Source organism: Berghia stephanieae, chromosome 11, assembly GCF_034508935.2.
Source record: "Berghia stephanieae isolate SIO BIC M18660-M18661 chromosome 11, UCSD_Bste_1.3, whole genome shotgun sequence".
Lineage (NCBI taxonomy): Eukaryota > Metazoa > Mollusca > Gastropoda > Nudibranchia > Aeolidiidae > Berghia > Berghia stephanieae.
In genome coordinates, this window is record NC_088370.1 from 10,028,122 (window position 1) to 10,046,256 (window position 18,135).

At 36.5% G+C, this 18,135-nt stretch overlaps 1 protein-coding gene and 1 long non-coding RNA gene across 3 annotated transcripts; one reads left to right on the forward strand and one right to left on the reverse strand.

The window, feature by feature from the left end:
- Nucleotides 1-6,449: 6,449 nt before the first annotated feature.
- LOC144957208 (uncharacterized) lies at nucleotides 6,450-12,541 on the reverse strand. Of its 2 annotated transcripts, XR_013642098.1 has the most exons (4): nucleotides 11,064-12,541; nucleotides 9,678-9,789; nucleotides 9,090-9,166; nucleotides 6,450-7,756 (listed from the first exon to the last, which is right to left on the reverse strand). It is a non-coding gene; the product is annotated as an uncharacterized LOC144957208 (long non-coding RNA). The 2 variants fall into 2 exon arrangements; XR_013642097.1 differs by lacking the exon at nucleotides 11,064-12,541 and having other exon boundaries at nucleotides 9,678-10,140.
- A 636-nt stretch (nucleotides 12,542-13,177) lies between these two features.
- On the forward strand, nucleotides 13,178-16,173 carry LOC144957207 (uncharacterized). The gene has a single exon (XM_078888259.1). The coding sequence runs from the start codon at nucleotides 13,368-13,370 to the stop codon at nucleotides 15,246-15,248; it is 1,881 nt and encodes a 626-aa protein (XP_078744385.1). The 5' UTR covers nucleotides 13,178-13,367; the 3' UTR covers nucleotides 15,249-16,173.
- Nucleotides 16,174-18,135: the final 1,962 nt, after the last annotated feature.

Consider the following 18,135-nt stretch of genomic DNA (forward strand, 5'->3'; position numbering starts at 1 on the left):
CAACGACGACTACCACTATTACTGCTGCTGCTACTACTACTACTACTACTACTACTACTACTACTACTACTACTACTACACTACTACTATTACTACTACTACTACTACTACTACTACTACTACTACTATACTACTACTATCTACTACTACTACTACTACTACTACTACGCTGCTCTACTGCTATTACTACTACTACTACTACTACTACTACACTACACTACTACTACTACTATACTACTACTACCACCACCACTACTACTGCTACTTATACTACTAATCCTACTACTACCACTACTTTTATTACTGTCTTCCGACCACTAGTAAAGCAGAAGTCCTAGATGATATTTATTGACCAATCTTCTAGTGTTAAGCTATTTTTTTTGTTGTTGGTTTGTTATTGTTGTCGTTGTTCTTTGTTTATTTGTTTTTTGCGTGGGTTTTTTTTTTTTTTTTTTTTTTTTTTTTTTTTTTTTTTTTATTGGGGGGGGGGGTGTTTTTTGTTGTTTGTTTGTTGTGTTTTGTTGTTTGTTTTTGTTGTTTTGTTTTTTGTTTTGTTATTGCTTTTTTTTTTTTTGTATTTTTTTTTTTTTAACCTTGATTTAATATACATCTTTTCATAGATGTGACCCATCGCCTCAAAACAGTATTATTTCTGGTTGAAAAAAATCGGACCCGAACGTGAATTTATTAGAAATGCGAACTTTTTTTTTCTGTGCAGCTGTCTGAAATAAAACATACCTATTTTCTACTATAAGTGAAGAGACATTAACCCCAAGTTACCTATAATTTATGGCTGTAAATTAAATTCCCAACACCTAATTCATCCCGACATAATACGGCTTTGAGATTGTGGGTCACATGTGGTCAATTATATCTTAACTATTATTACTTTTCCTATTTTGCAGTGTTAAGGATGGCCGATATGGATCAAATAGAGGCTTTACTGAAGGCAGCAGAACACGGAGATGTGAACTTTTTATCCTCACTGTTAGACAAAGGATTCGATATAAATGAGAAGGCTACGCTTATTTGTACTACCACTGCAAATAACGCCAGAGCTTATTTGTACTCTTACTAAAAATAGAATTTGCGTAATTACTAAAAATATAACATTTTATACGGATAGAACTGCAATATACAATGAATTATCTGGAAGTCAAAAAGTGAACACTTCATCTCATCACAATCACATTATAACTATTATTACAAGTTGATTTTGACGGACTTTGGTAATTCTTCACTCTTTTCAAGTCACAGAATACCCAGTTTACAAGGTAAGCATACGAAATGCACATTTTAATTCATTTCTTATTTTTATAACTAAACATGCTTTGGGGTTGTGTGTTTGTTGATTGTGCATCAGCTGACGACACATTTGTCGCTACCGCGAATTACTTAACTTTATTACTTTATTTTGTGAAAAATAACAATAACAGGGCTTTAAAAAAATTAAAATACTAATTCCCCCCCCCCCCCCCCCCCCAAATAATTTAAATCAGCCTTCCATGTCAGGCGATTAAAACCAGGTGTTTCAATGTTCGATCCCCAGTCAAAAGGTTGCTAATTTTGTCAAGATCATGGTCAAGAGGTTTCGAGTACTCACGACATTCCAGGCTCAGGGTCCTTTAAAAAATACTTTTCATTCAGTTATTGTTATTATCTTTATTATGGCCGACACAGCATGCATCGTCCATACTTTTTCAAAACTTTTTTTTTTTTGGGGAGGGGGGGGGGGTGGCTGCTTTTTTATTATCGGAAAATTGGGTTTTGTATGTTATGTTCATGGAGAGAGAGAGAGAGAGAGAAGAGAGAGAGAGAGAGAGAGAGAGAGAGAGAGAGAGAGAGAGGAGAGAGTAATATTTTATAATGATAAGATATCTGTAGTGGTAGTATTATTAGTAGTTTTGAAATGCCTATGATGATGACAATGTGAGATAATTATATTAGTGTGATTATTTTTATTATATTTTTAAAAATTACGTACGGCTATGTCGTAGTGGTATGACACTCGCTTTTGGACCGGAAGGTCCTGGGCTCGAGCCTCGCTCTGCGCATAGTTGAGCCCTTGGAAAAGGCACTTTGCTCACTTTCTCTCACCGGACTCAGTTGTAAAATGTGTACTTGGCCGTTAAATGCGTTGTCTCTGTCCGAAGAAATTGTAATATTGCCTAACAGACGTTATGTCCCGTTCAACATGCGAAGTGTTGCTGTTATAAACTTTAGCATTGGCATGTATGTGCCTATTTCGCTGTAGTGAATTTAATTAAATTTTTTGTTTTCATTGACAGCTAACATGAAAGAACACTGTTGACGTTACTGGTGTCCTGACAATCCATAAAGATGCTGGCTCAAGGGCTATTCTGGCAAGGTGTGTTGAGGCAAACCTTTCCCTGTGGCAAAACTCATCAATCAGCAAACCATCATCTGGGCCAGCAGACCAGAGTGTCTGCATGCACTTTTTGACAATGGTTAGTAATGTTTTCAAATCTCCATTGCGCCTTTACATTTTTTATTGGTGATCAATAAAATAAATGCTCATTTTTCTAAATGAAAATGGCAAAGCATCATTTGAATTGAATTACTACTGAATGTATTAACTTAACGACAGACTATAGTTTGTTGCCAAGAGTTTTGTTCTATGGATGTAAAACCAATGAAATTTCAAGTGTGTTGGTGTGAATAATGATCATTTTTTAAAAATTGCTATGTCTTTGACAAATGCATTTTATGACAATAATGCCATTTCCAAAAATTGCTAATGAACTGTGTCTCTTTTTTATTTCAATTTTTCCATCCAGAGCAGGATCAACCCTCTTTGTGGAACTACAAAAAAAGTGGTGGCAAACAAGTAGTGTTGACTTTTTCTGTATTGAGGCGAAAGAGATTTTTATTCCAAGGGTTTGGGAAAGCAAATTGCTTTTTATTCAGAGCTAGTGCACTATTTAACTGTTTTATTGTCTAAAATAGAATTGATTTTGCAGTTCAACTTGACTAGATATCTAATTTTATACGACTTGTCTCTCAAGTAGAATAAAAAAATGAAAAATGAGGATAGCGTGCCCTATCATATTTTGAAAAATCATTTAATATATCTAGAAATCATCTGTATAACCTATTGTATACAGTAAATAATTAGGTTTTGTGATTATAATGATGAATTCATAAGGTATGACATCATATTCGACCACAAAATTATTTTATCTCTGGGCGTAAAAAAATCAATTTTACAGCATTTTTTTTTATCTATGGGGTATGGGTTAGTGAACCGATTATAATTTTTTAAAGACTTAGATCAATCTACAAAATTTTCGTTTTCTTGTCCTATTACGGTCATATTTTGAAAGTTTGATGGATCATTTCTTTTAGTTATCTGCAAAATCAGCCTTTTAACTTTATGTCAAATTATAGAAAAAGCTTGCGCTTTCTCAAATGTCTGTTTTATGTCATTTTTCTGATTTTCTAGCAATCCTACCTTAATCATTTTCCTTTAAATTATCTTCAAATTTATTCAGAATTTTTTCTATGATGTGTTTTACATCATGATGTAAGTGTTTGGGGGTAAATTAAAATTTAGCAATTTTATAAATTTTAAAATTCATTTGTTCCTGTTGATCCGCGCTAAATTTTCAGTTGAAATCAAATAAAAATTCTAAAAAAATTTTTCCAAGAGTTTTCATGATATAGCTATTTATGAAAGAAACATTGTGTTTAAATTTGAAAGAAATTTATATGCTAGTTTTTGGTGCATCTATGTTAGAATTTTAGGGTTTTACGTCTAATTTTAGCTTATGTTGCCCCTTAAAAAAGTTTTTTTTTTTAATTCAGTTATTTTTGGTGTTTAACATCAAATTATACATTACATTATTAGTTCATGAGATATAATTAAAGAATTTTAGAACTATAAAGCATATTTGACCACTAAAGTAATTTTTTGGTGAATAACAGCAGATATTAAATTATTTCGTAATTTTTTTCTTAGAGGTATGGGTTAGCGAATCGTTTAGAATTTTTTTCAGAATTTGATCAATTTATAAAATATTACTGTTTTCTTGTTCCATATTGTTTATATACTTGATGAATGTTGGCCTTTGTCTGCATAATTGGCTTTATTATCAAATTAAAGACAAATTTTTCATTTTCTCAAAATTTCATTGTGCGTCATTCTCTGATTTTCTAACATTCACATCTGGATTGTTTCCCATCAGATTGTCTTCAAATTTGGTCAGAATTTTTCTTATGATGTGTTTTGCATCATGATGGATGGGTTTTGGGCTAAACAAAAATTTAGCAGTTTTATGAATTTTTAAATCAATTTTTTTTCCTGTCATGTCACACCAAATTTTCACTAAGAAATCGAAAAAAAATTCTGAAAAATTTATTTTCAAGACTATTGCTAAACCTATCCATCTTGTTGTAAGAAACATTTTGTGTAAATTTGAAAGAGATCTGTTCGTTGTTTTTTTCTGCATCACTGTAAGAATTTTTGGGGTCTAATTTGAGCTTATATTGTCCCCCCTGGTGGTAGGGATTTGGTGGCTAATAGTATTAGCGCTGGTGTTAGGGACTCAGTAATAGCCATGTGGTAGGAACTCGGCGAGTAAAAGTGCTGGTGATAGGGATTCAACGAGTAAAAGCGCTGGTGGTAGGGACTCAGTGAGTAATAGCGCTGATCGTAGGGACTCAGTGAGTAAAAGCACTGGTCGTAGGGACTCGATGAGTAAAAGCTCTATGACTCGCTGAGTAATAGCGCTGGTGGTAGGGACTCGGTGAGTAATAACGCTGGTCGTAGGTGCTCAGTGAGTAAAAGCTCTAGGACTCTGTAATAGCGCTGGTGGTAGGGACTCGGTGAGTAAAGCGCTGGTGGTAGGGGCTCAGTGAGTAATAGCGCTGGTCGTAGGGACTCAGTGAGTAAAAGCTCTATGACTTAGTGAGTAGAAGCGCTGGTGGTAGGGACTCAGTGAGTAAAAGCTCTATGACTCGGTAATAGCACTGGTGGTAGGGACTCGGTGAGTAAAAGCTCTATGACTTAGTGAGTAAAAGCGCTGGTGGTAGGGACTCGAAGTGTAAAAGCGCTGGTGGTAGGACTCGTGAGTTATAGCCTGGTGGTAGGACTCGTGAGTAAAGCTATGACTCAGTGATAAAGCGCTGGTGTAGGGACTCAGTGAGTAAAAGCTCTATAACTCAGTAATAGCACTGGTGGTAGGACAGTGTCAGTGAGTAAAAGCGCTGTGGTAGGACTCGAAGAGTAAAAGCACTGGTGGGAGGACTCAGTGAGTAAAAGCTCTAGACTGAGTAAAGCATGGTGGTAGGACTCGGGTTATAGCGCTGGTGGTAGGGACTCGAAAAAATGACTCGAGTAAAAGCGACTGGTGGTAGGGACTCGGTGAGTAAAAGCTCTATGACTAGTGAGTAAAAGCGCTGGTGATAGGGACTCGAAGAGTAAAAGCGATTGGTGGTAGGGACTCGGTGAGTAAAGCGACTTGGTGGTAGGACTCGTGAGTAAAAGCTCTAGTGACTCGAGTAAATTAGCTAGCTGGTGGTAGGGACTCATGAGTAAAAGCTTAGCTCAGTAAAAGCGATCTGGTGGTAGGGACTCGGTGAGTTAAGCGCTGTGTGGTAGGATCTCGTGTGAGTATATTGCACTGGTGGTAGGGACTCGGTGAGTAAAAGCTCTATGACTCAATGAGTAAAAGCGCTGGTGGTAGGGACTGTATGTTTGTTTGTTTGTTTTTGAGGTTTTACGGGCTTGCAAACATTAAGGTCATATCAGCGCCAGTAAAAGGAAGAAATGGATAGTAAAAAGTTATAGAATTCAATTAAAGCACCCAAGAAAAGGTAAAACAAGGGAATTTGTTCAAATGGGAAACAGATGTAGATTCCAAGAGCACACCGTCAAAGTACTTAGTTTGAGATCACCTAAAAGTCTCATCCAGACACAAGCACAGGTCCCGACTAAGAGGAATACACTCAAATGTTAACAAATCAACTATAATATGTAAATAAAACATAATACAGTACATAACAGAGAGATGATTTACAATGAAAAAATATCATCTCCCAAAACTAACTATACATTCGACTGCTTCCCTCTCAGCCGGGGGATCCGGCCAGGACCAGGACAAAACCAAGTAATCTCATTCCAAGACAAAGACAGAAAGCATGTTGGAAAACAGATATAAGGGGATAGAAGACACAGTATGAACCCCCCTGCCCACTAAGGGAGGTCAGGAACTCCGCCCAGGTGGAGGGACTGGGTGAGTAATAGCGCTGGTGGTAGGGACTCAGTAAAAGCGCTGGTGGTAGGGACTCAGTGAGTAAAAGCGCTGGTAGGGATTCAGTGGTGTCACTGATTTTATGACATTAGAATATAAAGAAATTTACAACTACAATCGGACTAATGATTTTACAAAAGGTCCCCACATCTTTAAATTATTAAACAAGTCTGTTGATTAAATTAAATTATAATTTTATTTTAAAAGATCAAGAAAATGTCAAAATGCATGAACACTACTTCACTCTATACCGATCACGACCCAACAAGTATTGAGAACAACCATGCTTCTCAAATTTGTTTTACATACAGGACTTTGCACTATCCTTTTGAATCTGGATAGAGACTTGACCGACTCAATTGTTAATTGGCACCTTTTTACTATCACACTCTTTTATTGAGATGTAATATTACGACTTATAATGTCCCTTTTTATTTCGTCACTGACCGACCACCTTTGAAATTTTGATATTCTACAACACAGTGTTTGGTCTCCTGTGTTATATTTGTTTTATTCTGTACCGACCTGTATAACACAGTTTCGGCCTGAAATTTCCTGTGTAGAGTCACATTTGAAAAATTTCGCAGTCTAACTGTCTCTGTCATGTCAAGGGCATCTTTATGGTCGCATGTCTCTGTTATCTGGAGTCCCTGTCTGGTCAGTCTGTGTGTCCATAACGTCTGTGGTCTCTCTGTCTGGTCAGTTTGTGTGTCCATAACGTCTGTGGTCTCTGTCTGGGCAGAGTGTGTATTTATAATGTCTGTGGTCTCTGGTCAGTACGTGCATTTACAATGTCTGGTGTCTCTGAAAAGTCAGAAAGAGGGTTAGAATGGGGATTTGTCTGTATTAAGTCAGTCATGTCAACAATGTCAAAGTCTTTATCTTCAGAGACAAGAGTCAAAAACTGTTCCAACTGGGAGATTCTTTGCAGAAACTGATGTTCTACCATAACTTGAAACAAGCTATTGATCCTGTTTGTCACTGAAGATACAATTCGATACAGTCCTTCCTGTGTATTTGTCACACGTCATACTGGTACAATGTCAGTTTCAGGTTGGTCATGGATATCCAGTCTTTCGCCCGCCATGACCCTCATCATCTATGCACATAATATTCACAAGTGGATACAAATATCGATTTACTTTGTATGTTGCATCCATAACAAACACTCACATCACGCCTCATTCTTCCCGTTACTTAAAACAAATACTCAAAACCACCATCCTCATTCACACTGAACTTTGTTACACCTCCTTCCTCCTCTATCTCTCTCAGTAATTCCTGTACCGTTTCACCGTCCGTCCTATCAATATCAGCCTTGAACAATCTCCGCTGCAAATCTTCGACATCTTTAGCAATACATTTTATCCTTGGCTTGATTGAATGTATTGCCTAAGTTGGGTTGTGGACACCTTTGTTTTAGCCATAGCCTTCACTGTCTCATTCACGAGGGGCAGGCGATTCTCCGGATAAAGTGAGGATGGCTAAATGTAAAAAGAAAAAAGATTAAAAGTACAAAATTGAATGCAATAGCATTCAATTCAGACCTGCCAGCTAACAAAAAAAAAAAAAAAGCATTTTATTTTTTATTGACAATTTAAAGACAAAAATCTGCATATAAACCCATAATGCACGAGTTGTGTTTGTCACTCTAAAATACTTGAATGAACTAAAATGCAACAGGCGCTCATCAAATTCAAGGGTTAAATGAATGACTGCAGAATTCCCAAAAAACGTCGCTTCATTGTCTTTGTAACATTTTCATGGCATACAAAAACGCAATAGAGTGGTCACCGTTTATGATTAGTCCTCAGAAATCAAGCACTTATAACTGCATCGTACCCATAGTCAAAGTCAAATTTTATTTTGAAAAGTCTATGGACAACCATCAAATCTTAAAATTCCTTATCTGGAACAAAAAAAAAAACCAAAGACAAAAAAAAAAAGACCCAAAATAATACCACCACCTAGATCTGCTTATATTGTCTTACAGGACTTAATAGCGCTTACAACACTATAAAAAGGATGATGATATGGTGACTGATTCAATAAATAGGGAACAGTAGATTTCACGAGCACCTCAAAGATGTACCAATTTTGACATTACCTCAAAGTCTCACTGAGACACAAGCAAAGGATCCTGCTAAAACATTTACATAATGCAATAATATTCAAAACCTATAACTATAACAGTACATAACAGAGAGATGATTTACAGTATAAAAAATCATCTCAAGAAGAAAGGTACTGTATTTGACTGTCTGCCTCCCAACTAAAGACCCCCGCAAGAACCAGGAAAAAAATGAGCAATCTTAATCCATAACAAAGACAGGGAGCAACCTGGAAAGGGAAAACAAATATAAGGGATAGAAAAATGTGAACTCTCTGCCCAGAACCCTTCCAAGAAATTTTTTTTTTAATAAAAAAAATACAAATTCTGGAACAGTCAATTTTGTCACAAGCTGGTCATCATCTCTCCATCTCAGTGCGCCACCTTGAATGTATCGTAATAAAATATGAGTTGGAATGGCTGTTGTCCTTTAAACATTTGGTCCTGGTGTCAACAGTGCATTTACCTAACTAATCTATTACTATATATTACACTCAATAGTGGGAGGGGGGAGGGACAATTAAGTACTGAAAATATAAAGTAACAAGAAAAGAAAAAATAATACATATTTATAAAAAAAAATTGAGTCTAATTGCGACTAAAATAGAATTTGCGATTAATTGCTGTCAAGTGTAAAATTTTCGGCAGCGAAAAACTGCAGGGACAAAATGTCGATGGAAAATAAGTATAAAATGAATGAGTCTTACCAATTTATCACATGGGTGATTTTCATGGTGGTGATTAGCCCCTGTAACCCTCAGAAGCCAGTATTAATTTCAGAGTCCTGCATGGTAAGAAAAACTTTTTATTACAAAGTAATAAAATTATCCACAACATAGTATGATAAAATATTAATAGCGTTGTCACTTGCATAACTCAATTGTGAAGGATTTCAACATGCAGATTATAGAGCAATTGAAAATAAATCTTAATAAGACATTCAATAATAATACTAATCCAGATGAACAAATCAAGTGTTTCACTTTTTAAAACTGTTCTGGTAATAGTTGAACTATTGTCTTGCTGCATTACATCGTGCAGCCCGCCCACTGAAGACTGTAAATGAGCTGCAGATAGGCACACATTGCCTCTTCCTCTGGATGTTTTAAAATTCAGAATCAGTTTGATTGCTTTATTAAAATTGTCTTGGCAATCAAGATAGAAAAGCTGATGGTGATAATTTACTTCCGAGTTATTCTGAAATATTATAACCTTGTGCATATAATATTTTCATTTTTTTAAATATGTAAAAGTAAAAAAACACCTCCTGCCCCCGTCCAAAAACAACCTCCTACCTCTGGTTAGGGCGAACTCTTTTGCTTGAAGTCAATTGCTTTTTGCCTGCTTGCATTCATAGACACAAAAGTCATAAATTAGCCAACTTTCCTCAGGGTGATATGATGGAAGCTGAAAAACACGGAATAATATAAAAGATCATAACATAAATACCTAAATATTAAGTTTAAAAATTGCAATATTTTCTCCAACTGAGACAAAGGTGTTACAGTTCAGTACGTTAGAAGAATAAGAAAGTAAGTCGAGAGTTTTCTCGAGGAACTTAAATTTGTGACGTGGTACTCAAATCAGGGACTAGGTCAAAAGCTGAATGGAATGGCACAAATGGAAAGCCAAAGGCATGTTGTTTTCAATATTTAAAGTCAATAAAAATTCAAATTCTGTGCATTCTAATATTAGGCAAACAACTACAGACCACACTAAATTGAATTGTATTAAGTAAAAGGATCTTGTCACATTCAATCAAGCTGTCATTTGAGAAAATTACTTCATTATAAATTGAAGTTCAGATTGCATGTTTGAAGCCGTATTAGGAAAATTCATGTATCTGTCTATAAGCCAAGTTTCATCAAAATCACAGTGGCAACGAGTGTCTAATATTTGCCACCAGATACACTCGTAAAATTTGAGTGTAGGCCTATTTAGCAAAATCATATATTAGGAATGGTTTATACTACATCATAAAGTAGCGCATGCCCGTCATCATCCTGCATCTTTTTTATATATATATAAGTATTAAAAAAAGAATTGAGCTTTCATAAGCCGCAATATCCACCAAACATGCTCAAAGCACTTTACAAAGGATCCATGACTAGCAGCAAAACGTAACAAGTAGAACGTTAGGCGATGTTTTTCTTCTGACAGACAAAGCTCTTAGCGGATAGGAAATCATACACATGAGTACAGTGAGAGAATGTGAGGCCTTGACGAGACTCGACCCCATGACCTTCCAATCCGGAAGTGAGTGCCACACAGCCGCATATATCTTGGCGGTTCTTGAGAATTTGCCAAACACCTACAAACTAATTAATAAAAAGAGGGGAGATGGGCAGAAATAGACAGACAGATACACACTCAGATAGAGAGAGAGAGAGAGAGAGAGAGAGAGAGAGAGAGAGAGAATAATATCAGTTGCCTGTGGTGTCAGTCCGTTTAGGAGTGAGGTGGCGGAAGAAGTAGTCTAGCACTAGTACTTGGGTAGTAGTAGTAAGTAGTAAATAGGGGAGGTCTTCTGCACGTTCCTTGAGCTAAGGAAAGTATTCCTTCAACTAACCTTAAAATAAAAAAATAAAACCTTGTACATTTCCAACACTTGGACCTGCACTATGACCTATAACTAAAACTAACAGACAAAAAAAAACCCCGCTAAGACTCCTCTCCAGTACCTTTCAATATTTCAAATTGAATTATAATGGCTGCGGAAAACTAAAACAATGGTCATATAAGGAAATTTACAAATCAATCAAGTTGTTCTACAGGTTTTAAAATGAAAATATGAAGTAACAAGATATCACTCTAATATAGTGACACCTAACTAACACTAGACATCACACCAGCAGCAATGCTGAGCGGAGTAATTTTACTTTTTTCACTTGCAACCAAGTTGCCACATTGGATTTTCTTTCTTTACTTTTTTTTTTAGTGTTCTGCTAATGTGCAATCTACATTTAAAATAAAAAGTGGCATCTTTCATTTCTTCTAATTCTTAACAGACACGATTATGTCCACTTCACATCTCAACAACAGGGACAATTTTTTTCACTTCTTGAGGCAGTTTTTTCTTACTTCTTTTAAATTTCATTTTTTTTAAAGCTTCTTTATTGATTTGTTTATAAGTTCTATTGTTCTCCTTATTTTTCATTGTCAATATCATTTTCATCAGCATACTTTTACGGTACTTTTACCACGTTATTATTACGCTCTTACAGTTACAGTACAGCAGAGCGATACCTAACGCAGACCTTTAAAGTGCTACTAAATTTGAAAAATTAAAATAAAACGTTTGACAAAAGATCCACAGTTCAAAAGCTAAAACAATTATAAAGTGAAACTACCTCGAGGCTCGAGGAACATCGGGGGTAAGGTCTCCCGCCCATACTGGGCACTGTGGGACTGGAAGTCTAGAGAGCTGCGCCGGTGGAAACCGTAATTTAGTTTCTTAAACGGCTCCGATCATTCAGAAGAGTAGTACCTATCTAGTTGTAGTTATTAGTAGAAGAAGAAGAAGAAGAAGAAGAAGAAGAAGGAGCATGTTCAGGTTCAAGTTCAACCCTCTTAGTAGGCACTTGCAAGAATTTTTCAAAATAGTGGCTATGGGTATTAATTTAGCGTAGAAAAATAAAGGGGAGTGAAACATTAACTAGAGTGAAAAATTATGGCTCTGTCTCAACTGGTCAAAAAGTTATGACCGTTTATGTGGTGGAAAATCTCTATTTATAGAGGAAAAAATGTGACCAAAGCACAGCATCCCAATGGATAATCACGTATAATTCAGAAACAGCTTCAGATACAACTTTGAAATTTTTACATGTGGTAAATCAACATCTCTGTAATACATTGCAAACAGAAAATGAATTATTTATTGAGAAAGAAAAGTATAGTTTAGAGCTGAGACAGCTGAAATCAAGGAAAAATAGATCACGACATGCAAATGAATGACCTATTGGAATTTTGGAAAAGTCAATAATAAAATATTTATTCACATGAAGATAAGACCAAATACACCACTGAATCGGCGTCGTTTAGTTGTTCACTTTGAACTTTTCAAAATGAAAATAGACCTCATAAAAGCAAAGATATGAACTGACAAATGTTTGAGGTGGTGTACTCTTCTAAGTTGATAGAGTTAGAGTGAGAGTGAGAATGACGAGAAATGAGTTGCCACTTAAGGAAAAAAAAATTGTCGTATCTAGTTTACTTACCTTCTTTGTTGACTTTTTAATAAAAAGTACATTATTCTCATTTTCGAATGTTTTCAAATTGGAGAAAAGATGAGAATGTCTCGTTTACCGAGAGGGCCATTTTTTTTGCTTCACACTTCTCAAAGAAAGACCGCGAAAAGTGGAGCCAGGGTTGCCAGATTATTTTTCAACAAAATGCCAGGAGAAGACTCAAAAAATGCCAAAACACTCAAAAAAATGCCAAAGTCTGTTGACTCCCACCCCCTCTAAGAAAACTACTCACTTTTGATAGACAATTTACTATCATATCCTGGTGGCTTGCGTGTTTTCTTTTCTTTTTTTTTCTTTTTTTTTTTTAAATTATACTAAATTTCCCGTTGGGGTAATTTTTTACCTACTGACTACTAAGTGGAGTGCTAAACCACTACACCACGGTCGAGAAAAGGTGTCATTTGAAGTATAATATACAAGAAAAGAAAATGCCAAATGAAAATGCCAAATGCCAAATGATTTTCCTAATGCCAAACGGTTTTCAAAAATGCCAGATTTTTGGAATCTGGCATTTAAAATGCCAAACTGGCAACCCTGGCTGGTCGGCTGGTCCTTGAAAGCTCACAAATGCAACTTTAAACGCATAAGAGTGCTGGGAGTAGGTAGCTACAAATAGGTAAAGGAGCGGTGGTTTGCAACTTTAAACACATAAGAGTTCTGGGAGTACAAATAGTGAAAAGCGGTAGTTTTCGCTATTTGTAGTGGTAGTACAAATAACCACTTCGAAATGAGAAACACATGAACTACGACGGTCTCCTTCTCATTGCATATAGAAATGGCCACAAAGATTTTGTCTACAAACTTCTAGAGGCGGGGTTGGATACAGATTCGATTATAATTGAAGACTTACCAAGATCGCACAAGTGGCAAACTTTTTGTCTCCCACATGTCATTTGGTTTAAGGTTTACAGAGAATCGTTAAAACGATATTGTGGCAAGCAATATAAATTGATATTTGAAGCATCTTTTAAAAATGACTTTCCCGCAATCTCTAAATTTCTACGGCAAAGCAAATTCTGTTGGAAACACGGTGCTAAGTACGAAGAACTCTATTCTTTCTTATTATTTCTCTTTGTAGGCCCATATAGTTTAGATTGTCCGTCGGAACTTTTGCAAATGTTAATCGACATGGGAGCAAATGTAAACTCGAGATTCCATGGGTTTAGAATGAGTGATTTTGCTGTGCTGTGCGACAACACAATTGGTTTGGATGTGCTGTTGAAAAATGATTGCGTAATTGACGACGAGGAAGACAGTGATTCGTTTTCGAGCTTTCGACACGCAGTCATTTTATCCAAAGTTCATTGTCTCGATTTACTTCTTTGTAATTCAAACTTAAATACTTCAAACATTTGGAAAGAAAATGGAGCAAAATTACTTACCCTTGCCGTCAGGTGTGGAAATTATAGAATTGTTGATCTTTTGTTGAAATATGGTGCTTGTGTTGAAAGAACCGAACCCAAGGAATTGAATAACTTTCCTCTCATTCATGCATGCAAAAGCTGGAATCTACCTAGCTTGGATCTATTACTAAAACATGGTGCGAATGTGAATAATAGAAATGAAATGGGAGAAACACCTCTGATTCATGCAGCCATTTCTGGACTTAAGTCGTGTATGGAAAAATTAATTTCATACAATGCGGATATAAACGCAGTTGACTGCGATAGACAAACCGCCTTGATGCACGCTATACAAAGACAACACAAAGATTGTGTCTGTACTCTGATATCAGCTGGCGCAGACACGTCGATAGTCAATTGCAGTAATGAAACAGCCCTTATCAATGCAATATCTCTGCACGATGCAGAAATCCTTGAACTCCTCTTATTGTCTGATCTGAAACACTCTTTAACTGGATCTTTACAAATCAATCAATTCCACCACGATGCCTTTTCTTTAGCTCTTCGTCAATTTGATGTGAGAAGTCTACTAACACTTTTGAAGTTTGGCGTTTTCTCTTGGGAATGGTTGGATAGAATAAAATTAAAAGAAATATTGCGCACAGAGATATTGGCGAGAGTTTTAGTGGTGTCAAACATTCCACCAAGCCATTTTCACGTATTGAATAATGTCAAAGGCCCTAAAACACTTTTTCAAAGTGCCTTGGCTTTCCAAGACATTTGGACAGCGTACTATCTCGTGGCAAATCTTTACCTTGACGAATATGATTTTCAGTATCTGCAACGCGAAAAGCGTTTTATTCACAGACTTCATTGCCACAAAAATCCATCTCATGCCTTGCTACTTCTGAATGCGTTGACATCTCATCCAATTCCTCTTCAAGTCGTATGCATCCTAAAACTTTCTAAAATTATAGACAGTTGTCAAAGAAATGGAAAAACTAAACGTCGAGAAATGATCAACTGTTTACCCATCCCAGAGAAATTCAAGAAAGTTTTAAATTTTCAAGGACCATACTCAAATTTATGCGTGGATCACTGGAAGAGTCTTGGTACACAAATGAGTCAGAGAGGCTGCAATAACATGCTACTAACCTCGTTAAGACCAGCAAGTAGTATTTCTACTACATCCGCGTGTCAGGCAGACCAATGTGGGGACAATGACAGGGGGTTTCGTTTGAGATATGACCTTCTTCAAGCCATCAACAAACGTTAACTATTTACAACATTTCTAACTGATGTCCAACACGGCCAACGGTTACTTAACTCTCTCCTTACTAGCCATTTTCCGGATTTTCCCCAAAACTTCACACCCAACAAGCACAAAAATATATTTTTATCACTCAAACACAATAACAGTAAGTTCTTGTCATACATAATTTCTTTAGCAAAACATGCTCTACAACAGACTGTTCATTTTCTTTAAATGTTATGATGTACAAAAGAAATTTGAATAAGAAAAATGTTGGTTGTATCGTAACGAATGTGACGATTTTCCTATAGTTGGTAAGGAAAGGGTTAACAAGCGAGAGAACATAATACAGTACTGACTCTCTTCCGCACTTTGCGGTGTTTGTAGGTAGAGATCTAGAAGAATTTGAATCCCATTATAGGGCCGGTGCAAAATTAAATTTTTGGAAAAGGCTTTCAACTCTCATTTTCTTAACAGTACACAGTTGTCATTCAGAGCAATTAGACCCATTGAGCCTGAGTTTATCCCGGTTTCTGTAGCGTGAACCGGACAATAGCAATTGCATGCTACACTTTGGATTTTACGCTTGTCTATCGCAAATTATTTTCCATCAGATCTAACAGGCCGAGTTACCTATTCACTGCTGTGTGGACTAAGGGGGGGGGGGGGGGAATCGATCTCGGTCCCTTTACATGTGAAGCAACTGCTCTATCAACTGAGCTATCCGGACCCCATTTTCTTAACACTCAAGTTTAAAATTAGATCACAGCAACCCCACCCCCACACACCCTTACACACACAAAAAAGGCCTGGTTGTTATTGTCTAAAAGAAATCGTGTCTCACATGACATCATGTCTTACACGTCGATATCACCATGGACCCCTTTGCAAAGCTTTTTTTAAGCATTATGTTAGATATTTTAGTTCAGATATTAAAGAATTAAAAATTGACTTGTATTTGTCTTTCTCGTTTTGTCTGGCACCTTTCATACACACTTGTTCAGTTCTTTATCTTACATCGGTGCCTGCTCCTTAATTTCTTAATTTGACATTATCTGGAACTCCCTTCTAAGATTTATCAGAGACAAAACTGATGAAGAATTCTTTTAAAAACATCTTTGTAACACTGTAGAATTATATTGCTTTGTTTCATACAGCATGTTTGAGTGAAAGTTGTCACGTTACGTGTTAGGCGACTGAGCTTGTTGAGATGCGCTATACAAAAACCGAATATTATTATTATTATTATTATTATTATTATTATTATTATTATTATTATTATTATTATTATTATTATTATTATTATTATTATTATTATTATTATTACTATTATTATTATTATTATTATTATTATTATTATTATTATTATTATTATTATTGTTTCTTTTATTATTTATTTATTTATTTATCTATTTTTTTTTTTTAAATTAATAAAAACCTATAAGATTAACCAAAGCTTCAAATGGTGATTGACTACGAATGTGAATATCGTGGTGCGCAAATCTCGTATGAAGACTTCAGGGTTTTGATCCACCGTGGTGCGCAAAGCTCGTATGAAGACTTCAGGGTTTTGATCCACCGTGGTGCGCAAATCTCGTATGAAGACTTCAGGGTTTTGATCCACCGATCGTGAAAATCGAGACTTGAGAGGTTTGATTCGTCGGCCATCGATACGTGACTGACAGTCTCTGCATGGTCTTCTGTGCCGCTATGTGGTCTTGTGGAATGATACTTGCTTTCGGATCGGAGGGTCTTGGATTCCAGCCTCGCTCAGCGCATAGTTGAGTCATTGGAAAAGGCTCTTTACTCACATTCTCTCACCGTACTCGGATGTAAAGTCAGTACCGGTTCGATAAAGGTGTTGTCTTTGTCCGCCATGTCCCGTCCTACATGTTAAGTGATATTAATTTTGGCTGTGAATCTTGAAAACCATCCCAGAATCCAACCTGCGTCGAATGGGGATCGAACCTCATACCTCCTGGTTCCCAGTCAGACGTGCTACCATTTATATTAACGTGTGGTTGTAAATTCAATTTCCAGTACCGAATTCATCCCTGCATAATACCGCTTTCATATAGCGGGTCACTAATAACTTGAGCTTTTATATATCGCAATATCCAATAAACGTGCTCAAGGCGCTTTTACAAGGAGTCCCTGACCAACAGCAACACGTATCATGTAGAAAAGACATGACGCTTGTTAGGCAATATTTCAACTTATCCGACAGCGTCAACACTCTTAATGGCCATTTAACACCTGAATACGTTGAGAGAATGTGAGTAAACATCCTTTTTCAAGGACTCAACTATGCTCCGTGCGACGCTCGAACCCAGGACTTTCCGAGTGTCATACCACAAGATCACATAGCCGCACGTAATAGGGAAAAACTACACGGTATTTACCACATCTTACTCAGAACTGAACTGTCTTTGCATTTATCATTAATCGACTCACGTTTGTAGTGCATGGTATACAAAGGGGCATAACCAATGAAAACATTCATGTAGTTAAAAGTAAGAGTAAGAAATAGATTGCCATTCATCGACTCGGGTTGAAATAACAAGACATATAAAGGGGCATAATCAATAAAAAACATTCGTATAGTAAGGAGTAAGACATGGATTGTCTCTCTTACGTTCATAACAGTAGATTTTATCATCAGGAAAAAGGTTAATACCGAAATCCACCGAAATTCACTGAAGTGGGAAGTGAAACAGAGACTGTGGGAGGTGGACACCAGTCAGGATTGAACTCGGGACGAGAGGAGGTGGAAACAAGTGGGGAATAAACCTGGGACTATGGGAGGTGGACACAATTGTGGTGTGAACCCGGGATTTAGGGAGGTTGAAACAAATTGGGGTGAACCCGGCACTCTGAGAGGTTGACACCAATGGAGAGTGATCTCGGGACT